General features: G+C 32.0%; 8 protein-coding genes across 9 annotated transcripts; 7 read left to right on the top strand and 1 right to left on the bottom strand.

Moving 5' to 3' along the window:
- Window positions 1–301: 301 nt before the first annotated feature.
- On the top strand, window positions 302–4,891 carry LOC128386389 (anoctamin-5-like). The gene is given in 5 exon segments (XM_053345420.1): window positions 302–906; window positions 1,742–3,372; window positions 3,374–3,432; window positions 3,435–3,834; window positions 3,923–4,891. Coding segments are annotated over 4 exon segments (2,787 nt in total). The 5' UTR covers window positions 302–906; window positions 1,742–1,852; the 3' UTR covers window positions 4,731–4,891.
- An 854-nt stretch (window positions 4,892–5,745) lies between these two features.
- On the top strand, window positions 5,746–7,434 carry LOC128386339 (uncharacterized). Its single transcript, XM_053345361.1, has 8 exons — window positions 5,746–5,886; window positions 5,949–6,017; window positions 6,087–6,190; window positions 6,262–6,565; window positions 6,618–6,679; window positions 6,896–6,904; window positions 6,982–7,300; window positions 7,403–7,434. The coding sequence occupies exons 1-8, from the start codon at window positions 5,799–5,801 to the stop codon at window positions 7,432–7,434; spliced, it is 987 nt and encodes a 328-aa protein (XP_053201336.1). The 5' UTR covers window positions 5,746–5,798.
- Window positions 7,397–11,780, top strand: LOC128386373 (anoctamin-1-like). The gene is given in 7 exon segments (XM_053345401.1): window positions 7,397–7,794; window positions 8,641–9,102; window positions 9,105–9,183; window positions 9,185–9,453; window positions 9,456–9,674; window positions 9,677–10,727; window positions 10,818–11,780. Coding segments are annotated over 6 exon segments (2,772 nt in total). The 5' UTR covers window positions 7,397–7,794; window positions 8,641–8,750; the 3' UTR covers window positions 11,620–11,780.
- Window positions 11,781–12,624: 844 nt separating this feature from the next.
- On the top strand, window positions 12,625–14,291 carry LOC128386376 (uncharacterized). The gene is made up of 6 exons (XM_053345406.1): window positions 12,625–12,788; window positions 12,851–12,919; window positions 12,989–13,092; window positions 13,164–13,467; window positions 13,525–13,745; window positions 13,895–14,291. The coding sequence occupies exons 1-6, from the start codon at window positions 12,701–12,703 to the stop codon at window positions 14,258–14,260; spliced, it is 1,152 nt and encodes a 383-aa protein (XP_053201381.1). The 5' UTR covers window positions 12,625–12,700; the 3' UTR covers window positions 14,261–14,291.
- Window positions 14,292–15,235: 944 nt separating this feature from the next.
- Window positions 15,236–16,846, top strand: LOC128386378 (uncharacterized). 2 transcript variants are annotated; one of them, XM_053345408.1, is made up of 6 exons: window positions 15,236–15,355; window positions 15,432–15,500; window positions 15,565–15,668; window positions 15,746–16,043; window positions 16,104–16,315; window positions 16,379–16,846. In XM_053345408.1, the coding sequence occupies exons 1-6, from the start codon at window positions 15,268–15,270 to the stop codon at window positions 16,748–16,750; spliced, it is 1,143 nt and encodes a 380-aa protein (XP_053201383.1). In that variant the 5' UTR covers window positions 15,236–15,267; the 3' UTR covers window positions 16,751–16,846. The 2 variants fall into 2 exon arrangements, with proteins under 2 accessions (XP_053201383.1, XP_053201384.1); XM_053345409.1 differs by having other exon boundaries at window positions 16,104–16,250; window positions 16,379–16,512.
- Window positions 16,847–18,013: 1,167 nt separating this feature from the next.
- On the bottom strand, window positions 18,014–19,572 carry LOC128386382 (uncharacterized). The gene is made up of 6 exons (XM_053345413.1): window positions 19,399–19,572; window positions 19,275–19,337; window positions 19,111–19,208; window positions 18,755–19,049; window positions 18,490–18,698; window positions 18,014–18,431 (listed from the first exon to the last, which is right to left on the bottom strand). The coding sequence occupies exons 1-6, from the start codon at window positions 19,484–19,486 to the stop codon at window positions 18,057–18,059; spliced, it is 1,128 nt and encodes a 375-aa protein (XP_053201388.1). The 5' UTR covers window positions 19,487–19,572; the 3' UTR covers window positions 18,014–18,056.
- Window positions 19,573–20,807: 1,235 nt separating this feature from the next.
- Window positions 20,808–22,478, top strand: LOC128386271 (uncharacterized). Its single transcript, XM_053345277.1, has 6 exons — window positions 20,808–20,943; window positions 21,004–21,072; window positions 21,141–21,244; window positions 21,318–21,615; window positions 21,676–21,887; window positions 21,976–22,478. Exons 1-6 carry the CDS (start codon window positions 20,856–20,858, stop codon window positions 22,342–22,344), a joined length of 1,140 nt encoding a protein of 379 aa, XP_053201252.1. The 5' UTR covers window positions 20,808–20,855; the 3' UTR covers window positions 22,345–22,478.
- Window positions 22,479–23,082: 604 nt separating this feature from the next.
- On the top strand, window positions 23,083–24,885 carry LOC128386282 (uncharacterized). Its single transcript, XM_053345290.1, has 6 exons — window positions 23,083–23,231; window positions 23,294–23,362; window positions 23,432–23,535; window positions 23,606–23,900; window positions 23,956–24,176; window positions 24,245–24,885. The coding sequence occupies exons 1-6, from the start codon at window positions 23,144–23,146 to the stop codon at window positions 24,611–24,613; spliced, it is 1,146 nt and encodes a 381-aa protein (XP_053201265.1). The 5' UTR covers window positions 23,083–23,143; the 3' UTR covers window positions 24,614–24,885.
- The last annotated feature ends 563 nt before the right edge of the window (window positions 24,886–25,448 follow it).

Raw genomic sequence — 25,448 nt, 5'->3', positions numbered from 1 at the left:
CATATAATCATTTTTTTTTAAAATAGAATCTTTAATTGCTCCTCACTAACAATCAAACCTCAAGTACATTAAACTAATAGCAATTAAATTGAATGGAAAACAGGATAAGACAAAACAAAAACGATTCAATTTGTTTCTGTTGAAAAATGGATTTCCTATTAATCCAAATAAATCTCACCAATAGAAACAATTGAAATGTGATATATTCCTCAATGAGAACATGAACCATTTAATCTAATGGAAAATTCAGATCAGTTAATTAACATTAATTAAACTCTTTTCTCTTCTCGAAAGCCGAAAAAGTTTCAACTTCTACCAACAGAAGCGCTGGTAACGTGATAACTGTTTCCGTCTACATTTGGTTAACTTGTTTTCACTTCATCTCTTTACCTGAACAGCTTTTGGTTACTTTCATGTTTTCATTTTCCAATTTGGATTATCCAATTTTGATAATCTTCTTCTTCTTCTTCTGGTTAACATGTTGATTATTTTTCTCCTTTAATCTCAGTGTCCAATTGTTTCGGTGGTAATTATGGTTAATTGTTTAGTCAACTCATCGTTTTCCGTTTTTTTTTGTAACACTTTGTTTCCCTTTGGCAAACAGTCAACATAATCCAACCATATTGTTGAATTTAGATTAACCTTTATCTTTGTTTATCTCTGTCTATTTTTTTATTCTCTTTGTTTTTCTCTGTCTTTTGTTATCTTTGATTTGTTCTCATTTTCATCATCATCATCTTAATCTCCATCATCTTACAACATCAACAATTCTAATCATCAACAGTGTAATGGTTTAAATGGATGGAAAGATTTTCTTTTACTATTCCTCTCGGTGACCCATGTAAACAAGATGAATTCATCTGACCAATTGGTTGAGTTAATTTTTGCTAATCTAAATTGTAAATGGTAAGTTTACATTCAATTAAGTAATTAGACTTTAATTAGTCTTCTAATTTAACCACTGGTTTTCCTTATTGGTTAATCTATCAGTCTCTCAATCAGTTCGCTTGCATTTTGGATAATGTACTTAATGGGGGATAGAGTAACAATCAGCTGAGAGTTTAAAGGTGGGATTTTTTTGGCTTTTTCTTAATCTGTATTCTATTAATGATGATTAATTTTATCATCTATTCAATCATATCCTGTGTTTGTTTATGCTTTAGATAGATTGATGGACAAATAGAGTTAATCAATTCAGTGTATCGATGATCCTTTTGTTGTCTATTGATTGTCTCTTTTCAAGAACATGTAATTTGAATCATTACGATTTGAATTATGATTGATTATTATAACTTTTTCTCTGTTCAATTTACTTGATTAATCAATTACTCATCTTTAAATTAATATTTCTAATTGAGATACATTAATATTTCAAGTTATTAGATTTTTCGTCATAAAAGAAATGATCATGTTAATATTGATTATCTTTTGCTGGCTTGAGATTCACTAGAAATCAAGATTTATTGATTATCCATTTACTTTTAAATCATTTACTCTAATCAAGGATAAAGATGATAGTAAACAAGATGACAAATTCATGTAACTTGTGAAAAAGCTGAATTTCAGACTTGAATTGAATTGAATGACTTTAAGACTGAATAATTACCATGAATCACCACATGATCATTGGAACCGGTTTATGATCATGAGAAAAGAAAATCAATCCTTCATGGAGAAGAAAAGTCAAAAATTTATCTGAATAATTTACTAACATTGATTTTTTATCTTCTTTTATTATTAGAAACTCTTATTAACTAATCCTTGGAACTTGGTGTTATTTCAATGGAGTTTTTTTTATATGTTCATCACTTCCCTAAATCTAATTAAATTATAAATCTGTTTGTTGACCATAATGAATGACAACTCAGAGGAATCAGAGTCTCACGAATTGGAGGAAGGATCTAATCTAACAAATTCTGGTTTTAGTGTACAAATTGTCTCAAGTTCTATTGTCCATCCATCGTCGACCTCATCTTTACTTGCCACTGAACCTCCTCTTCCTGGTGCCATTGAAGAGATGCCTTCGAACAATGTTCCTGATAAACCGAGAGGTTATGATAATAATCATGTTAATAGGGAAGGAGATGATGAAAATGATGAGAATAAATCAAAAATTTCTCTCAATCAAGATACAATTTTCTTTGAAGATGGAGAGCGTCGAATTGATTTTATAATAGTTAACAAAGCTACTCAATTATTTCGTGAAAAATTTGACAAATGTCGTGAAATCTTTGAGAATAATTTAATTCAAGAAGGGTTACATTTGGAATCATGTTCGGGTCACAGAGGGAATTCATTCCTACGATTTACCAAGATTCATGCTCCATGGGAAGTTCTTTCTCGATACGCGGAGATCTTACACTTTAAAATGAAAGTGAAACCGATTGAATCTTGGAAGACAAAATTCATGGACGAATCACTGAGAACATCTCCGTCCATGACATCGAGCATCGCACCGCCAGTCACTACAATAAAGAGACCAAAGTTGAGGAAAGAGAAATTTACTGCAACTTGGAGACGTGACAAAGAATACATGTTCGATATTCAAAGTGATGGTAGAGAAAACTTTTTTTCACCAGCCCAAAGATCACGAATCGTTGATTATATTCTCAAACGGACAAGTTTCGATGAAGGTCGAGCGGACGCTTCGTGCCTTGGGATCGATAAAATGATGGAAGATGGTGCTTATCAAGCTGCTTACCCTCTTCACGAGGGTAAATTAACTATGGACCATAAAGATACTCCTCGAATGGAATTATACTCTAAATGGGCCTCGTTTTGGCACTTTTTTGACCCTCAACCTCTCGACGAAATATGTCACTATATGGGAGCTAAAATAGCAATGTATTTCGCTTGGTTAGGTTTTTATACGATTATGTTGATTCCCGCCTCGATTGTTGGCCTTGGTTGTTTCATGTACAGTATCGCTACTTACCCTTCGGATACAGTGTCTCTTGAAATTTGCACCAAATCGTATGATGATGTAGCCATGTGTCCACTTTGTTCAGACCATGATTGTGATTATTGGCTATTATCGTCCTCTTGTATTGACACCTTTTTCTCTTACCTTTTCGATAATCCATCCACTATTTTATTTGCCGTTTTCATGTCCATTTGGTCGGCAATTTTCACTGAATTCTGGAAGCGATACTCAGTTACCATAACCTACCAGTGGGATATCTCATCTTTAGACTATTATGATGAGGTCCCTCGACCAGAGTATCTTGCCAAATTGGACCAACAAAAGAAAAAACAACTCAATTATATTACTCGAATGTACGAACCTTATGTACCTTTCTGGAAGAAACGATTCCCCTACCTTGTTTTATCGGGTTCTTTGGTTCTCTTCTTCATCTCTATACTCATTGCCGTTGTTTTGGTATAATTTTTATCGCGTTTCCGTTAAAACTGCCCTTTCAGAAGATCTTGACCCTCAATTGGTCGATACTCATCTTTAATTAGTGCAACCACAGCATCTTTCATAAACGTTATTCTCATAATAATCTTCAATTGGATCCATGAAAAAGTAGCCTACAAGTTAACTGAAATGGAATTGCCTCGAACTCAAAACGATTTCGATAACAGTCTAACACTCAAATTATACATTCTACAATTTATCAATTATTATTCTTCATTATTTTATATCGCATTTGTTAAAGGTCGATCAGTTCGTAATCCCGGTGATATGTTTAAACCTGGTCTGTTGAACAAAGAGCAATGTGGCCTTGGTGGATGTTTCGTCGAACTGACCATTCAACTAGCAATCATAATGATTGGAAAACAAGCAATATTTGCCATTCTTGAGATGATTCAACCTTGGTTCGAGAAAAGAAGCTCAGTAAGTACCAGACAGAATTAAACTAATACTGTATCAGTAGATTTCAAATCGATTAACCATAATTACCTTAATTCTTTATTTTTCAAACAGAAAACTTTTAAACTTTAGTGCTAAAGATTTACTTCGTTTACCTCAATGGGAAGCAGATTTCGCTTTGAAGGGTTGGGAATCAACAGCCTTATTTTATGAATACTTAGAAATGGTCATTCAATTCGGAATGGTCACTCTATTTGTCGTCGCCTTCCCTTTGGCTCCGTTGTTTGCATTGATCAATAATGCATTGGAAATTCATTTGGATGCAAGAAAATTTTTGTGTCACTATAGACGTCCGATTGCAATTCGTATTAAAGATATCGGTGTTTGGTCTCACATTATAACGGCATTGGGTAAACTTTCCGTTCTAACCAATGCTTTGATCATTGCATTCACTTCAAGTTTAATACCCAAAGTTTATTATCACATGAAAACTGGTTCACTTGAAGGTTACATACCCTGGTCACTTTCGTATTATGAGACAAAATATTTACCGCAGAATCTGACCAATTTCATCAATGAGTTCGGCCTTTCCCTCAATTCATCAACCATGTGCGCTTATTCTGGTCTCCGGTATCCACCGGGCAGAAATCATCAATATCTACCAAGACAAGCCTTTTGGGAAGTTCTCGTTTATCGATTGGTGTTTGTTGTCACTTTCATTAATATAATTTGGATTTTTAATTCTTTCCTCGAATGGATTATTCCGGATGTTCCTAAGAAACTTAATCAAAGGATCAGACAAAACACTTACCTAACTAATGAATTTATCATTAACCAAGAAACAATGAGAACGAGATCATCTTATAGCTCAGCTAAACAATCATCTTCAAATATTACAATTGATCCACAAGTCTAATTGTTAACTGATCATTATATTTAAATATTATCTGAATAATGTACTTAAAATGTTGACAATGTAAAAGAATATATTGATATTTATGTTGTAAATTGTATCAATCAATTGCAGGAAATTTGCAATATCATAAAGCCTATTAAATTGTTTATTTACAAAGTAAACACCGATCCAAGAATTTAATTTATATATAAATATAATTACATGTATATTAAAAAGCGAAAATTTCTTTTATTCTCTAAGCCAAAGGCTCGATTTATTACCTGGCCATTAATTCAAAATGTCCAAATCTCGAATTTGTATCATTCAATTAAATACAATAGAGAGATTTCTGATAGTCATGCGGAAGAGTTGGTAAAATTATTATCAGAGTTCAAGATATTGGACTTGAGAGAATGTGAGAGAGACACACAGAGACGCACAAATCAGCTATTGGTTTACATCAAAATTGCGTGTCAAAGCTCATCACCAATTAAAATCTTGTGGCCTGAATCAGGTGCTTGCAGAGATTTGATTTGCTCTGAATTCAATTCGTTTTTATCAAACTTTCCCCAGTCTTTCAGGTCTCATTGGCGAGTGAAATTTCAATCACATTGTAACAACCAACTCTAATCATTTAATAGAAGTTTTGTTCACTTCATTTTGTCGGTTATCTAAAAAGCCTCATGTCAAATGAATTATTCTTCATGTTTCTGGGAAACTAAATCAACGAATCAGACAAAACACAACAAAATAATAAATTTATCATTAGCCCAGAAACGATGAGGTAAAATATTAAAAAAAAAATTATCTGTGAAAATTCATTAACCGGATGCACTATGTAATTTTCAACAACAACCTATTATTATTAATACCTCACTAAGAAACTCTCTTCATAATGCTCAAAACTAAAAAACGCAAATCACACTTAAAACGAGCGCCTTGAAAGCTACTCTTTCCAAACAAAGGCCATAAAGCACCAGAAATTATCAGCTGGTTTTAACTTTTAGAAGTAAAAGTTTTGGAAACAACACAAAATCAATTTTGAATTGAAATTTTAAATTATTTCCTTAAATTGATTTCAAGTGAGTTATGTCGATTAACAATCTACCAAACGAGGTTCTTTTTATGATATTTGACCATTTTAATGGATTCGAAGAGTTGATCCGATTGTCTAAAGGTAAGATCAAGATGAAGTTTTAAGTTACAATGTTCCAAATTTATTTTCTACTGATCTCTTAGTCTCTCCAAGATGGTTCTTGGTCGTTTTGCTGAAGTTTAGCAAAGTTAAATATCTTCAATTGATGGATAGTAAGTAAACCTCCACAAGATTAACTCTTGATTTTGACTAATTTTTGAATTGATTGTTTCTAATTTTAGAACGCCAAAGAGACGGTGACTACATAGAGAATAACAAACTTTGGAAAAACACTAGAGAAACTTTGAAAAGTCACAATTTAAGAGATTTGTTGCCCAATCTAAGGGTATTTGCATTTTTCCTACTGATAATAAGTTCGTTTCTAATGAAATATCTTTCGAATGTTTTTTTGCATAGATTATGGAAGTTCCGAAGGATGTTTTTCTCCGTCTCCGTTCTCCGGAATCGTATGATTTTAGAAGGTTGATTAACGAACATCCAAAAATCAGAGGATTAATTGGACTTTATGAACCTGTTGAGTTCGGATATAACTTGGAAAATATCGAAATGATTTCGTCAGATTTCAAATTCGAATTTAAGAAAGTCTTTCGGCCTAATCAGTTGAAACAAATTCGCTTAAAGCAAATTTACATGTCTGAATTTTATCAATATGTCGAATACTTTCCGAGTTTGAAACGACTTAGCTTAACCCTTTATTATGGTATGTTTACGACTTAATGCAAAAGAGTTCTAATTTATTTTGTTTGTTAAAGATTCAGCAAAACCTTACAATGGTCCAAAACTGCTCGATTTAAAATCCTCGAATTCACTCCAAGTTCTTGGGTGAACAAATTGATTGGATTACTTCATGGATTCTTGTCCGAATTTGCAAAGCGCTTTCCTCTCGTATTCTGATGAAAGTTATTTCGCTAAAATATCGTAGATGAGTCCATAAAGAATTTCAATCTAAGAGACTTGGTTATCGAGAATGTAAGTCATTGAGTTTCAAATTCTTATTAGATTATTCTTAAATTGTTCTTTATCTATCCAGACTTACATGGTAAGAACATGTAAGTCACTGAGTGAAAACAACTCAACATTCGAATAACTTTTGTTGTGTTTCTTATCCATCCAAAGGCTTACTATCTTACATGGACAGCATTAAGAAGGATCCTGTCGAAATTCCCGAATTTACATCATCTTGCGATTAGAGGCTACATAGTTGAGGAAAGTCATGTAGAAGAATTTTTCAGACTATTACCAAGAATAAAACTGATCGACTCGAGGAAATATGACGGATTTATTCGCGAATCAGCGGATTTTCTGTCCAAATATTGTGAGAAATCCAATCGACCAATTAAAATCTATTATGATTGTGAAGAGGAGCCAAATGAATGGCCTCAATTGGTTAATACTGGCGATCGAATTTGTTATGGATTCGATTTCATGAAACACTGTTTTTATAAAACTTGGGACTCACTTCCGCATTTGCTTGATGAATAAAGTTGCAAAATGACCCATATAATTTAATCTTTAATCTTTAATTCTTTAATCTCAGTGTCCAATTGTTTCGGTGGTAATTATGGTTAATTGTTTAGTCAACTCATCGTTTTTTTTTGTAACACTTTGTTTCCCTTTGGCAAACAGTCAACATAATCCAACCATATTGTTGAATTTAGATTAACCTTTATCTTTGTTTATCTCTGTCTATTTTTTTATTCTCTTTGTTTTTCTCTGTCTTTTGTTATCTACGATTTGTTCTCATTTTCATCATCATCATCTTAATCTCCATCATCTTACAACATCAACAATTCTAATCATCAACAGTGTTATGGTTTAAATGGATGGAAAGAGTTTCTTTTACTATTCCTCTCGGTGACCCATGTAAACAAGATGAATTCATCTGACCAATTGGTTGTGTAAAATTTTTGCTAATCTAAATTGTAAATGGTAAGTTTACATTCAATTAAGTAATTAGACTTTAATTAGTCTTGTATTTTAACCACTGGTTTTCCTTATTGATTAATCTATGAGTCTCTCAATCAGCTCGCTTTTATTTTGGATAATGTTATGTACTTAATGGGGGGATAGAGTAACAATCAGCTGAGAGTTTAAAGGTGGGATTTTTTTGGCTTTTTCTTAATCTGTATTCTATTAATGATGATTAATTTTATCATCTATTCAATCATATCCTGTGTTTGTTTATGCTTTAAATAGATTGATGGACAAATAGAGTTAATCAATTCAGTGTATCGATGATCCTTTTGTTGTCTATTGATTGTCTCTTTTCAAGAACATGTAATTTGAATCATTACGATTTGAATTATGATTGATTATTATAACTTTTTCTCTGTTCAATTTACTTGATCAATCAATTACTCATCTTTAAATTAATATTTCTAATTGAGATACATTAATATTTCAAGTTATTAGATTTTTCGTCATAAAAGAAATGATCATGTTAATATTGATTATCTTTTGCTGGCTTGAGATTCACTAGAAATCAAGATTTATTGATTATCCATTTACTTTTAAATCATTTACTCTAATCAAGGATAAAGATGATAGTAAACAAGATGACAAATTCATGTAACTTGTGAAAAAGCTGAATTTCAGACTTGAATTGAATTGAATGACTTTAAGACTGAATAATTACCATGAATCACCACATGATCATTGGAACCGGTTTATGATCATGAGAAAAGAAAATCAATCCTTCATGAAGAAGAAAAGTCAAAAATTTATCTGAATAATTTACTAACATTGATTTTTTTTATCTTCTTTTATTATTATTAGAAACTCTTATTAACTAATCCTTGGAACTTGGTGTTATTTCAATGGAGTTTTTTTATATGTTTATCACTTCCCTAAATCTAATTAAATTATAAATCTGTTTGTTGACCATAATGAATGACAACTCGGAGGAATCAGAGTCTCACGAATTGGAGGAAGGATCTAATCTAACAAATTCTGGTTTTAATGTACAAATTGTCTCAAGTTCTATTGTCCATCCATCGTCGACCTCATCTTTACTTGCCACTGAACCTCCTCTTCCTGGTGCCATTGAAGAGATGCCTTCGAACAATGTTCCTGATAAACCGAGAGGTTATGATAATAATCATGTTAATAGGGAAGGAGATGATGAAAATGATGAGAATAAATCAAAAATTTCTCTCAATCAAGATACAATTTTCTTTGAAGATGGAGAGCGTCGAATTGATTTTATAATAGTTAACAAAGCTACTCAATTATTTCGTGAAAATTTGACAAATGTCGTGAAATCTTTGAGAATAATTTAATTCAAGAAGGGTTACATTTGGAATCATGTTCGGGTCACAGAGAATTCATTCCTACGATTTACCAAGATTCATGCTCCATGGGAAGTTCTTTCTCGATACGCGGAGATCTTACACTTTAAAATGAAAGTGAAACCGATTGAATCTTGGAAGACAAAATTCATGGACGAATCACTGAGAACATCTCCGTCCATGACATCGAGCATCGCACCGCCAGTCACTACTATAAAGAGACCAAAGTTGAGGAAGAAATTTACTGCAACTTGGAGACGTGACAAAGAATACATGTTCGATATTCAAAGTGATGGTAGAGAACTTTTTCACCAGCCCAAAGATCACGAATCGTTGATTATATTCTCAAACGGACAAGTTTCGATGAAGGTCGAGCGGACGCTTCGTGCCTTGGGATCGATAAAATGATGGAAGATGGTGCTTATCAAGCTGCTTACCCTCTTCACGAGGGTAAATTAACTATGGACCATAAAGATACTCCTCGAATGGAATTATACTCTAAATGGGCCTCGTTTTGCACTTTTGACCTCAACCTCTCGACGAAATATGTCACTATATGGGAGCTAAAATAGCAATGTATTTCGCTTGGTTAGGTTTTTATACGATTATGTTGATTCCCGCCTCGATCGTTGGCCTTGGTTGTTTCATGTACAGTATCGCTACTTACCCTTCGGATAGAGTGTCTCTTGAAATTTGCACCAAATCTTATGATGATGTAGCCATGTGTCCACTTTGTTCAGACCATGATTGTGATTATTGGCTATTATCGTCCTCTTGTATTGACACCTTTTTCTCTTACCTTTTCGATAATCCATCCACTATTTTATTTGCCGTTTTCATGTCCATTTGGTCGGCAATTTTCACTGAATTCTGGAAGCGATACTCAGTTACCATAACCTACCAGTGGGATATCTCATCTTTAGACTATTATGATGAGGTCCCTCGACCAGAGTATCTTGCCAAATTGGACCAACAAAAGAAAAAACAACTCAATTATATTACTCGAATGTACGAACCTTATGTACCTTTCTGGAAGAAACGATTCCCCTACCTTGTTTTATCGGGTTCTTTGGTTCTCTTCTTCATCTCTATACTCATTGCCGTTGTTTTTGGTATAATTTTTTATCGCGTTTCCGTTAAAACTGCCCTTTCAGAAGATCTTGACCCTCGAATTGGTCGATACTCATCTTTAATTAGTGCAACCACAGCATCTTTCATAAACGTTATTCTCATAATAATCTTCAATTGGATCCATGAAAAAGTAGCCTACAAGTTAACTGAAATGGAATTGCCTCGAACTCAAAACGATTTCGATAACAGTCTAACACTTAAATTATACATTCTACAATTTATCAATTATTATTCTTCATTATTTTATATCGCATTCGTTAAAGGTCGATCAGTTCGTAATCCCGGTGATATGTTTAAACCTGGTCTGTTGAACAAAGAGCAATGTGGCCTTGGTGGATGTTTCGTCGAACTGACCATTCAACTAGCAATCATAATGATTGGAAAACAAGCAATATTTGCCATTCTTGAGATGATTCAACCTTGGTTCGAGAAAAAGAAGCTCGAGTAAGTACCAGACAGAATTAAACTAATACTGTATCAGTAGATTTCAAATCGATTAACCATAATTACCTTAATTCTTTATTTTTCAAACAGAAAACTTTTAAACTTTAGTGCTAAAGATTTACTTCGTTTACCTCAATGGGAAGCAGATTTCGCTTTGAAGGGTTGGGAATCAACAGCCTTATTTTATGAATACTTAGAGATGGTCATTCAATTCGGAATGGTCACTCTATTTGTCGTCGCCTTTCCCTTGGCTCCGTTGTTTGCATTGATCAATAATGCATTGGAAATTCATTTGGATGCAAGAAAATTTTTGTGTCACTATAGACGTCCGATTGCAATTCGTATTAAAGATATCGGTGTTTGGTCTCATATTATAACGGCATTGGGTAAACTTTCCGTTCTAACCAATGCTCTGATCATTGCATTCACTTCAAGTTTAATACCCAAAGTTTATTATCACATGAAAACTGGTTCACTTGAAGGTTACATACCCTGGTCACTTTCGTATTATGAGACAAAATATTTACCGCAGAATCTGACCAATTTCATCAATGAGTTTGGCCTTTCCCTCAATTCATCAACCATGTGCGCTTATTCTGGTCTCCGGTATCCACCGGGCAGAAATCATCAGTATCTACCAAGACAAGCCTTTTGGGAAGTTCTCGTTTATCGATTGGTGTTTGTTGTCACTTTCATTAATATAATTTGGATTTTTAATTCTTTCCTCGAATGGATTATTCCGGATGTTCCTAAGAAACTAAATCAAAGGATCAGACAAAACACTTACCTAACTAATGAATTTATCATTAACCAAGAAACAATGAGAACGAGATCATCTTATAGCTCAGCTAAACAATCATCTTCAAATATTACAATTGATCCACAAGTCTAATTGTTAACTGATCATTATATTTAAATATTATCTGAATAATGTACTTAAAATGTTGACAATGTAAAAGAATATATTGATATTTATGTTGTAAATTGTATCAATCAATTGCAGGAAATTTGCAATATCATAAAGCCTATTAAATTGTTTATTTACAAAGTAAACACCGATCCAAGAATTTAATATAAATATAATTACATGTATATTAAAAAGCGAAAATTTCTTTTATTCTCTAAGCAAAAGGCTCGATTTATTATCTGGCCATTAATTCAAAATGTCCAAATCTCGAATTTTTATCATTCAATTAAATACAATAGAGAGATTTCTGATAGTCATGCGGAAGAGTTGGTAAAATTATTATCAACGTTCAAGATATTGGACTTGAGAGAATGTGAGAGAGACACACAGAGACGCACAAATCAGCTATTGGTTTACATCAAAATTGCGTATCAAAGCTCATCACCAATTAAAATCTTGTGGCCTGAATCAGGTGCTTGCAGAGATTTGATTTGCTCTGAATTCAATTCGTTTTTATCAAACTTTCCCCAGTCTTTCAGGTCTCATTGGCGAGTGAAATTTCAATCACATTGTAACAACCAACTCTAATCATTTAATAGAAGTTTTGTTCACTTCATTTTGTCGGTTATCTAAAAAGCCTCATGTCAAATGAATTATTCTTCATGTTTCTGGGAAACTAAATCAACGAATCAGACAAAACACAACAAAATAATAAATTTATCATTAGCCCAGAAACGATGAGGTAAAATATTAAAAAAAAAATTATCTGTGAAAATTCATTAACCGGATGCACTATGTAATTTTCAACAACAACCTATTATTATTAATACCTCACTAAGAAACTCTCTTCATAATGCTCAAAACTAAAAAACGCAAATCACACTTAAAACGAGCGCCTTGAAAGCTACTCTTTCCAAACAAAGGAGCCATAAAGCACCAGAAATTATCAGCTGGTTTTTAACGAAAACTTTTTAGAAGTAAAAAGTTTTTGGAGGGAAACGGCTTACAAAATCCAATTTTGAATTGAAATTTTAAATTATTTCCTTAAATTGATTTCAAGTGAGTTATGTCGATTAACAATCTACCAAACGAGGTTCTTTTTATGATATTTGACCATTTTAATGGATTCGAAGAGTTGATCCGATTGTCTAAAGGTAAGATCAAGATGAAGTTTTAAGTTACAATGTTCCAAATTTATTTTCTACTGATCTCTTAGTCTCTCCAAGATGGTTCTTGGTCGTTTTGCTGAAGTTTAGCAAAGTTAAATATCTTCAATTGATGGATAGTAAGTAAACCTCCACAAGATTAACTCTTGATTTTGACTAATTTTTGAATTGATTGTTTCTAATTTTAGAACGCCAAAGAGACGGTGACTACATAGAGAATAACAAACTTTGGAAAAACACTAGAGAAACTTTGAAAAGTCACAATTTAAGAGATTTGTTGCCCAATCTAAGGGTATTTGCATTTTTCCTACTGATAATAAGTTCGTTTCTAATGAAATATCTTTCGAATGTTTTTTTGCATAGATTATGGAAGTTCCGAAGGATGTTTTTCTCCGTCTCCGTTCTCCGGAATCGTATGATTTTAGAAGGTTGATTAACGAACATCCAAAAATCAGAGGATTAATTGGACTTTATGAACCTGTTGAGTTCGGATATAACTTGGAAAATATCGAAATGATTTCGTCAGATTTCAAATTCGAATTTAAGAAAGTCTTTCGGCCTAATCAGTTGAAACAAATTCGCTTAAAGCAAATTTACATGTCTGAATTTTATCAATATGTCGAATACTTTCCGAGTTTGAAACGACTTAGCTTAACCCTTTATTATGGTATGTTTACTACGACTTAATGCACAAAGAGTTCTAATTTATTTTTGTTTGTTAAAGATTCAGCAAAACCTTACAATGGTCCAAAACTGCTCGATTTAAAAATCCTCGAATTCACTCCAAGTTCTTGGGTGAACAAATTGATTGGATTGCACTTCATGGATTCTTGTCCGAATTTGCAAAGCGCTTTCCTCTCGTATTCTGATGAAAGTTATTTCGCTAAAAATATCGTAGATGAGTCCATAAAGAATTTCAATCTAAGAGACTTGGTTATCGAGAATGTAAGTCATTGAGTTTCAAATTCTTATTAGATTATTCTTAAATTGTTCTTTTATCTATCCAGACTTACATGGTAAGAACATGTAAGTCACTGAGTGAAAAACAACTCAACATTCGAATAACTTTTGTTGTGTTTCTTATCCATCCAAAGGCTTACTATCTTACATGGACAGCATTAAGAAGGATCCTGTCGAAATTCCCGAATTTACATCATCTTGCGATTAGAGGCTACATAGTTGAGGAAAGTCATGTAGAAGAATTTTTCAGACTATTACCAAGAATAAAACTGATCGACTCGAGGAAATATGACGGATTTATTCGCGAATCAGCGGATTTTCTGTCCAAATATTGTGAGAAATCCAATCGACCAATTAAAATCTATTATGATTGTGAAGAGGAGCCAAATGAATGGCCTCAATTGGTTAATACTGGCGATCGAATTTGTTATGGATTCGATTTCATGAAACACTGTTTTTATAAAACTTGGGACTCACTTCCGCATTTGCTTGATGAATAAAGTTGCAAAATGACCCATATAATTGAGTCGTTTTTTTCAATTACATGTAGTTAATAATTGTCTCCTTTATTCATAATTTATAGATTTGAACATAATCAACTGATAATTTCATGAGAAAATCTTTAAAATTCTGATAAGTTTCAATTGAGCCAATAATTATGAGGTAAGATTGTAAATAATCCGAAAGAATTATTGGAATCGTTATATCTTGGAGTGTCGAATTGATTTTACATTATTAGTTAGCAAAACTAATCAATTTTTTGTGAAAAATCTGAAAAAATGCCACAAAATCATCGGAAATAATTTGCTTCATGAAGGGCTAAACTCAAGATCAATGATTCATGTTCTTTTTTCTCTTGTTCATCTCTCAATTGTTCCATGGAATTTTCAAGAATATTACGTGAGTGCAGCTAAACGCGTTTAAAACGCTCCTTTTGTGCTTAAAAAAGTGCTAAATTAATTGATCAGGTGCTTTTGATGATTAATCACTAATGTTATTGATTTTCAATGATAAGTATTATTAATATTTTCCCATATTTATTGATTATTTTCCAAATTTGAAGAGACTCAACTGGCCCCTCGGTAAAAACGTAACTCAAAAATCAGCTAATTCTCTGTTCAAATATTGTGTTAAAGCGAATCGACCAATTCTAATGTATTACAATTGTGAAAACGAACCTGTCGATTGGCCTGAATTGGTAAATATTGTGATTTGTTATGGATCCGACTTTATGAAAAATTGATTTTACGAATCTATCAACTGTCTTCCAGTTCTCATCGATGAATAAAAATGGAAACAAACATTAATAATACACAAAGTTTAACATTAGTTATGGCTACATAACTCTTTCGTCCTTATTGTTGATCAAAACGAGCGCTATTAAAGTTACCCTTTCCTGTCAATGGAAGCATAAAGCACAAGAAACTATCAGCTGGTTCTTTGAAGGAACTGGTTCAACCAATTAGACTTTTGTTCATCTCTTCAACTTGACGTTTTCAAGTGAATTATGTCAATTAACAAACTACCAAACGAGTGTCTCTATATGATTTTGGACCATTTCAATGGATTCGAAGAGTTGATCCGATTGTCCAAAGGTGAGATCGAAATTATCGAGATTTTGCATTTGTTAAACTTTTAATTTCTAAAATTTGATTTCTATTAATTTCTTAGTCTCTCCGAGATGGTTCTCGGTCGTTTTGCTGAAGTTCAGTAAAGTTAAATATCTTCAATTGATTGGAAGTAAGTAGATTCTAATTGTTTCTTGATTTCGAATGATTCTTGATTTGATTGCTTCCAATTTTAGTGTACAATAGAGGCCAGGACTTCATTGAGAATAACAAACTTTGGAAAAATACTTCAGAAACTTTGAAAAGTCACAATTTGAAAGATTTGTTTCCGAATCTAAAGGTAATTGATGACTAGCGTTTTTCCAACAGAAAAATATTAGATTTCTAATTCTATCGATCGAATTTTTCTTCATATAGATTATGGAAGTTCCTGAGAGTGTTTTTCTTTGTCTTGAATCGTATGATTTTAGAAGGTTGATTCACGAACATCCAAAAATCAAAGGATTGATTAGACTTTATCAACCTGTTGAGAACAGATATAACTTGAAAAATATCGAAATGGTTTCGTTTGATTGCAAGTGCGAATTCAAAGAAATCTTTCGACCTGATCAATTGAAACAAATTCGCTTCAACAAACTTTTAGACTACACTGAACTATCACAAGTTATCGAATACTTTCCGAATTTAAAGCGGCTCAACTTACCACTTCGTTATGGTATGTTAAAAAGAATTGATTTGTGAAATCGGTGACAAAATTTTTCTAACTTCGAAATAGACGTAAATAAATACGATGGCCCAAATTTGGCTGCTTTAAAGATACTTGAAGTTGAAGTTGTAACACATTCTTATGATGAGTTTTCTGTATTTCGCTTTATGGATTCCTGTCCAAATCTGGAAAGTGTATTCTTCCATTTTATTCATGGTAAGGATGCTTCTGTTAACGATTCGATAAAGAATTTCAATTTGAGAGATTTAGTTATCGAACAGGTAAGTCGCTGAGTGAAAAATTAGCACTTGATTAACTTTTTTTGTGTTTCTTATTATACAAAGGCTCATCATCTTAAATGGCCATCATTACGAAAAATTTTGTCAAAATTTCCGAATTTACATCATCTTGGAATCAGAAACAATGAAAATATTGACGACAGTCATGTGGAAGAATTGGTGAAACTATTACCAAAAATAAAACTGATCGACTTGAGGAGATGTCACAGAGTGACTCAAAAATCAGCTGATTTTCTTTCCAAAGTTTGCGAGGAATCCAATCGATCAATTAAAATCTATTATGATTGTGATAGATTAACAAATAGATTGGCTAAATCGACATTTCGTTATGAGAAGATCTGCACCGGATTCGATTTTATGAAAAATTGTTTCTTTAAATCTTGGTCCATTCTTCCGGACTTGCTCGATGAAGATTAATCAAACTTTTGTATAATTCTGATTATGAGTTTACTAAAATTGAAAAAAAAGTGAAACTAAAAGTTTCTAAGACGAATCAATAAAATAATCATTTGAATTAAATGTATATTGATGGTTAAAATTCTTTATTTATTTTGTTTAAATAAATCAATTTACTTCATCGATAATAAACAATTTACTTGATAATGTTTTCCTAAGTTTCGATAATGTTTAAAGATTGATTATCTTTCTATCTTAATTGATGAATAAAATTTTAGATTGATCATCTATGATGTTTCGAGGCGAAAGACGAAAGTTCATTTTTATTCCCAATTTTTGTATGCAAATTTATCATTGCGAAAACTCATGTTATGAATACTTCGAGCGCTTGGACTCGATAGTCAATCGGCTGTTCTTTCCGAGGGAAACGAATTTTGTTCATTAATGATTAATGACATTAATCATTAATGTCATTGAAATTCAATGACAAGTTATCGTTATTTCTTTAAGTTTACAAATCAATTATGTCATTAAACGATTTACCTGATAACTGTCTTTGAAAGACCTTTGAGAATTTCCATGAACTCAAAGAATTGATTCAATCTTCTTAAGGTAATATTCAGTTACGATTAAGTTTGAATGCTTATTTATTTAGTTTTATTCCAAAGTTTGTTCAAGATGGTCCGATTTAATTCTGTCCAAGTTCAGCAAAGTTGAATATTTGCAATCGAGAGATACTGTAGTAAATTAATTTTCATCTAATTGATTTCGCTTTTAACTAATTCGTTCTCTTTTCACAATTCTAAGGTACAATTGATTGGATCGATAATAACCTATGGAACAAGTTTGCAACATTACAATTTAAGAGAATTGTTTCCAAATATCAAGGTAACTGTGCCTTAGATCAAGTTCATTTCTAATGATCTTTTATCTTTGTGATAGAGGGTTCGTCTATTTTCCGTAAGTCTTTTTCTCATTTCAGGCTTCGATCAGATTTTTATGAAAATACGATGAAGAGAAAGGAGCAAAAATGGGAATTTGAATGACTTATAATTTCATTATGATTCCCTCGTTTCAGGGTTTACACTGGCAATAAAAGATAATGAACTCCAATAATTCACCAAGTCTGATTGAACACGTGGAAGCTTCCTTCAAATGCTTAGTTAATTTTCTTCGATAAAATTATGGAAAAACGACAGGTTGATAAACTGAAATTCTCTCATTATGAGACTATAGTTTTAATGATAATTTATTCGACTGAAATTTTCGAGACAATATTCAACATTCATGGAAGAATATTTATTGATACAATAAAATTTAGGTGATTTTATTCATCAATTAGAAATGGAAGATTGGAAAAACTCTTATAAAAACAATGTTTCATGAAATCGAGTCCGTGGACAATTGATTCTCGAGGAGTGTCGTATTTAGGCCAGTCAATTGGTTCCTTTTCACAATCGTAATAGATTTTAATTGATCGTTTGGATTTAGCACAATATTTAGCCAAGAAATCAGCTGATCTTTGAGTGATGTTCTCACATTTTCTGAAGTCCAACAGTTTTACTTCTGGCAAAATCTCCACCAATTCTTCAACATGACAATCCTCAATCTCATCGCTCATTCTGATCGCAAGGTTATGTAGATTTGGATATTTGGACAGTAGATCTCGCAAGAATGACCAATTCATATCTTCTTGAGTTGGCTTGAGAAGAACAGAAAATTACTAATTATTTAAGGCGAATCTTTAATTTGCTACTCACCATTTCGATAACCAAATCTCTGAGATTGTAGTTCTTCAAGGACAGATCAATAAAATCATCCTCTGGAAAATTTTTCATGAAAGCGCTTTCCAAAGATGGACAAAAGTCCATCAAATGAAAAGCACTACAATTATCATGCCCTTCGAATGTATAAGATTCAAGGATCTTGAGATTGGACATTTCCGGACCATTGTAACGAATTTCCTCACCTTTAATAATTATTTTTTCATTAATCGTGAACATGAATCGAATCGCAATAACTTACCATCAAACATTGAGATGTTGAGTCGCTTTAAATTTGGAAAGTATTCAATTATTTCAAAAAGATATTGCATATAGAATTCAGAAAAATGAATTTGTTTCAATTGATCAGGTCGAAAGACTTTTGTATAATTGAACATATCCATTGCAAACATCTCGATATTTTCCAAGTTGAGATTATGATAATTAACAAAATCCAGTCCAATCAATCCTTTTATTTTCGTATTATTGTTAATCAATTGACTGAAATCTTCAAGTTTTTCTCCACGTCCATAAAAATCAGCAGAGATGTCGAGAATCTAATCGATACAAAAAAAACACGAACAAATATCGAATAGACAACTGAAATTTTATATTTACCCTGAGGTTTGGTAACAATTCTCGTAAATTATGGTTACCGATCGTCTCTGGATCTCTTATCCATAACTTGGTATAATCAATATGATCGATAGTGTTTTCTTCAGGTCCATGGAAAAATTGATCAAAACAAATTAACAATTACACGTAGATGGAAATTTACTCACCGTTAAGTAGATATTTAACTCGGGAAAATCTTACAGAAATTAAGTTGGACCATCTAGAACAAACTTTAAAATCAAATAGAATTACAAATTATGTTATTGCTACAGCAGAATATTTAAATTTTACCTTTAGACAATTTGATTAATTCTTCTAGATTAAAGAAGCTGTCGAAGATCATCCAAAGACAATCATTAGGTAAATCGTTTATGAACATAATCGAAATTTACTGAACCGATGGAATCAAATTTAAATTAACAGTTTTGGAACAATTTAGAAACAGAAACGATTTGATATCGTCAATTTTTTTCAACAAATTCTTAGCTTTTGTCTTATTCGCAGCCGTTTCCAGCTGAAAGGCTCAGTGTCAAAGCGCTTCTTTTGAATAGTTTAGTTGAGGAAAACTTTTCGAATTGAATAAAAGTTAGTATGTATTCTTCGAGTGATGGTAAACTTGGATCAATTGGAGGCATTGGGAGTAGAATCACATTTGATGAGGATCTTTATGGTCCATAGATGATTTACCCCCATAAAGAAGATTGGAAGATTGATAGACACCATCGTTTTAATGATTCCAAGGGACGAAGTATCCGATTGACCTTTTTCGTGACTTGCCTTGACGTGACTTATTTCTCAACTAGATAATATATCATAATAATATAATGAATAACATTGTGAAATTGAATTTATAGATCTTAAAATGATATAGTTATTGACAATCGTTGAAGTTTTAGCAATTTACATAAGTTCGGCAAATAAGTGCGTTTATGTTTCACGTTCGTTATAATTAATGAAAGAGAGAGAGAGAGAGAGAGAGAGAGAGAGAGAGAGAGAATTGATTAAAATTAGAAAACAATTAATTTATAATTTAATTGAGTAAAATAACTTCATTTGATGACTAGTAAGTTGATTTCCACTTGATCCATCTACAATTTTAATTTTTGATTTCCAATTTTTCAATTAGAAGGCAAAGTTGCTTATAATGATAATTGAAGTTGACAGTTAAAACAAGTTTACTGCTGCAATTTTGATAAGAATTATTTTACCATATTTATTGAATATTTTCCGAATTTGAAGCGACTTAACATAGAACTCAATGAAGGTGAGATTCAACTTGAATTAGTCTTACGTAAAGTAAATGGTGTTACGTGTTATAATGTTTTTATTGTACCGTATTTTCCAATTGTATCATATGATTAACATCTTTTTACGATTTATAGTGGACCAAGTTTATCGAATCAATCATCAGCATCATGAAATAGACGACAAGCATGTTGATAAAACCATAGATCACGAATTGGTGATTAAGGAATGGCCAGTATTGTTTTGTTTTCAAATGAAAGCACATCGAAATTTTGTTCAATTAAATTTATTCTTTCCATTATCGAGCAACGCCAAATTCAAAGCTTTGTATTCTAAATTTTGAATATTCCACTAACAAAATTAATCTCAAAATAAGCGCCATTAAAGTTATCCTTTCCCGTCAACGGAGGCTTAAAGCATTAGAAACTATCAGCTGGTTTTTAGAGGGAACCGATTTAAACTTTAAATTTTGTTTACCTTTTTAAATTGATCTCAAGTGAATTATGTCAATTAACAAACTACCAAACGAGTGTCTCTATATGATTTTGGACCATTTCAATGGATTCGAAGAGTTGATCCGATTGTCCAAAGGTAAGTTCAAATTATCGAAATTTGAAATTTGTTAAAATTTGATTTCTATTGATTTCTTAGTCTCCCCGAGATGGTTGTTGGTCGTTTTGCTTAAGTTTAGCAAAGTTAAATATCTTCAATTGATTGGAAGTAAGTAAACCTTCAACTGATTGATTCTTGATTTTGACTGACTCTTCATTTGATTGCTTTAATCTTAGGATACAGAAGTGACCTGGACTATATTGACAATGACAAACTTTGGAAAAATACTACAGAAACTTTGAAGAGTCACAATTTAAGGGATTTGTTTCCCAATCTGAAGGTAATTGATAAATTGCGTCTTTCCATCAGAAAAATATTTAGTTTTTAAATCTATCGAATTTTTCTTTATATAGATTGTTGAAGTTCCGTTGCATTTTTTTGTTTCCCTTGAGTCATATGATTTTAGAAGGTTAATTAACGAACATCCTAAAATCAAAGGATTAATTGGACTTTATGATCCTGTTGAGTACGGATATAACTTGGAAAATATCGAAATGATTTCATCAGATTTCAAATTCGAATTCAAAAAAATCTTTCGACCTGATCAATTGAAACAAATTCGCTTCGACAAAGTTTTAGACTACTCTGAACTATCACAAGTTATCGAATACTTTCCGAATTTAAAGCGGCTCAACTTACCACTTCGTAATGGTATGTTAAAAAGAATTGATTTGTGAAATGTATGATCTAATTTTTCTAACTTCGAAATAGACATTAAAAAATACGATGGCCCGAATTTGACTGCTTTAAAGATACTTGAAGTAGAGGTTGTGACATATTCTTATGATGAGTTTTCTATATTTCCCTTTATGGATTCCTGTCCAAATCTAGAAAGTGCATTCTTACTTTTTATTCATGGTAAGGATGCTTCTGTTAACGATTCGATAAAAAATTTCAATTTAAGAGATTTAGTTATCGAACAGGTAAGTCGCTAAGTGAAAAATTGATGATGAAATTGTGAAAAAGAATTGCACTTGATTAACTGTTTTTTGTGTTTCTTATTATCCAAAGGCTGGTCATCTTAAATGGTCATTATTACGAAAAATTTTGTTGAAATTTCCGAATTTACATCATCTTGGAATCAGAAACAATGAAAATATTGACGACAGTCATGTGGAAGAATTGGTGAAACTATTACCTAAAATAAAACTGATCGACTTGAGGAGTTGTGACGAAGTGACTCAAAAATCAGCTGATATTCTGTCCAAATATTGCGAGAAATCCAATCGATCAATTAAAATCTATTATGATTGTGAAGAGGAACCAATCGAATGGCCTCAATTGGTTTATGGTGGCGATCGAATTTGTTATGGATTCGATTTCATGAAACATTGTTTTTATAAAACTTGGAACTCACTTCCGCATTTGCTTGATGAATAAAGTTGCAAAATGACCCATATAATTGAGTCGTTTTATTCAATTACATGTAGTTAATAATTGTCTCATTTATTCATATTTCAGTTCTCTTCCAATTCTCATGGATGAATAAAAATCGAAACTCCTATTATACAATATTAATAAATATGCTATTATGAAATATAACCCAAAGTTTAATATCACTTCGGTAACATTTATTATTCTTCGTCCAGTCCTTATTGATGACTGAAATCATTAGAAAATGGATCAGTCTATCAAATCTTCCAAAAGAAAAACAAGCGTCGAAATTTAAACTCAAATAATTTAACCATTTAGTTCTTTAACCTTCAAGAGATTTCAATAAGCTCACAGTTATTGATTTTTAATACTTTCCTCGAATGGATTATTCCGGATGTTCCTAAGAAATTAAATCAAAGAATCAGACAAAACACTTATCTAACTAATGAATTTATCATTAATCAAGAAACAATGAGAAAACTATTAAACAGGTTCTGTTTAACAAAATTATCTTCAAAATTTTCTCAACCAAATATAACATACTATTGATTTTCAACAAACAACATTGAAACCTCAATAACAAAATACCTTTATTCTGGAATTCGGTAAATCACACTCAAAACGAGCGCTTTGGAAGTAAATCTTCCCTACTAATGGAGCCATAAAGCACCAGAAACTATCAGCTGGTTTTAACGAAAACTTTTTAGTAGTAAAAAGTTTTTGGAGGGAAACGGCTTACAAAATCCAATTTTGAATTGAAATTTTAAATTATTTCCTTAAATTGATTTCAACTGACAAGTGAGTTATGTCGATTAACAATCTACCAAACGAGTGTCTTTTTATGATATTTGACCATTTTAATGGATTCGATGAGTTGATCCGATTGTCCAAAGGTAAGATCAAAATGCAGTTTTAAGTTGAAATGTTCCAAATTTATTTTCTATTGATCTCTTAGTCTCTCCAAGATGGTTCTTGGTCGTTTTGCTGAAATTCAGCAAAGTCAAATATCTTCAATTAATGGATAGTAAGTAAACCTCCACCTGATTAAGCCTTTATTTTGACTAATTCTTAAATTGATTGTTTCTAATTTTAGAACGCCAAAGAGACGGTGACTACATTGAGAATGACAAACTTTGGAAAAATACTAGAGAAACTTTGAAAAGTCACAATTTAAGAGATTTGTTTCCCAATCTAAGGGTATTTGCATTTTTCCTATCGATAATAAGTTCGTTTTTAATGAAATATCTTTCGAATGTTTTTTGTATAGATTATGGAAGTTCCAAAGGATGTTTTTCTCCGTCTTGAATCATATGATTTTAGAAGGTTGATTAACGAACATCCTAAAATCAAAGGATTAATTGGACTTTATGAACCTGTCGAGAACAGATATAACTTGGAAAATATCGAAATGATTTCATCAGATTTCAAATTCGAATTTAAAAAAGTCTTTCGGCCTAATCAGTTGAAACAAATTCGCTTAAAGCAAATTTACATGTCTGAATTTTATCAATATGTCGAATACTTTCCGAGTTTGAAACGACTTAGCTTAACCCTCTATTATGGTATGTTTACTACGACTTAATGCACAAAGTTTTAATTTCTTTTTGTTTGTTAAAGATTCAGCAAAACCTTACAATGGGCCAAAATTGCTCGATTTAAAGATCCTCGAATTTACTCCGAGTTCTTGGGTGAATAGATTGATCGGATTGTACTTTATGGATTCTTGTCCGAATTTACAAAGTGCTTTCCTCTATTATTCTGATAATGGTGGTTATACGAAGGATACCGTAAATGAGTCCATAAAGAATTTCAATCTAAGAGACTTGGTTATCGTCCATGTGAGTCATTGATTAATAAATTCCTATTAGATTATCATTAATATTTTCTTTCATTTCTCCATTTAAAGTCTCACCATCTTACATGGTCCTCATTACGAAAAATTTTGGCGAAATTCCCGAATTTACATCATTTTGCGATTAGAGGCTGGTACTTGATTGAAGACAATCATGTGGAAGAATTGGTGAAATTATTACCAAAAATAAAACTGTTGGACTTCAGAAAATGTGAGAATATCACTCAAAGATCAGCTGATTTCTTGGCTAAATATTGTGCTAAATCCAAACGATCAATTAAAATCTATTACGATTGTGAAGAGGAACCAATCGAATGGCCCAAGTTGAACACTCCTCAAGAATTGATTGTTTACGGATTTGATTTCATGAAACATTGTTTTTTTAAAACTTGGGACTCACTTCCGCATTTGATTGATGAATAAAGTTGATTTGAACATAATCAACTGATAATTTTCATGAGAAAATCTCTAAAATTCTGCTAAGTTTCAATTGAGCCAATAATAATGAGGTAAGATCGTGAATAGTCCAAAAGAATTTTGATATTTATTGGAATCGTTACCACATCTTGGAGAGTATCGAATTGATATAATAGGTAACAAAGTTACTAAATTTTCTCGTGCAGAATTTGACAAATATAGTGAAATTTTGGATAGTTTAATTAAAAGCTCAACCTTTTGAACCCTGTTCAGATCATAGAGGGAATTGATGTTACAATCTTAAAGATTCATGCTCCATGGGAGTATCACATCGCTAATAAAAAACCAAGTTGCGAAATTAAATGAAACTTCGAGAACATTTCCATATTTTGATTTATCGGGTTCTTTGATTCTCTCGGTTATCTCTCAGTTGTTCCATAGAATTTCCAAGAATTATACTAGGTTGCAGTTCAAACGCGTACAAAATACTCTTTTTATCTCATTCATAGAAAGCGCTCGTTCTTATATGTTCATTTATCAGCTGTTTTTTGACTCTTCAACCGAAATTTCAAATTAGTGCTTCAGCATTCATTCAAGTTTTTAAGCGATTAATTAGTGGAATCATAATCATGTCATTTAACGATTTGCCCGATAATTGTCTTTGGAAGATCTTCGAAAATGTCCATGGGGTCAAAGATTTGGTTCAATTGTCTAAAGGTAAGATTCCGTTAAGGTGATAAAATTTGAAAGCTCATTTAATTTCCCTTGATTCTTAAGTTTGTTCAAGATGGTCCGATTTAATTACGCTGAAATTTAATCGAGTTAAGTATCTTCGTTTGAT

The sequence above is a fragment of the Panonychus citri genome, unplaced genomic scaffold (genome assembly GCF_014898815.1).
Source record: "Panonychus citri isolate SS breed McGregor unplaced genomic scaffold, ASM1489881v1 Contig00068, whole genome shotgun sequence".
Lineage (NCBI taxonomy): Eukaryota > Metazoa > Arthropoda > Arachnida > Trombidiformes > Tetranychidae > Panonychus > Panonychus citri.
This window is presented reverse-complemented; position numbering and strand designations above follow the sequence as displayed.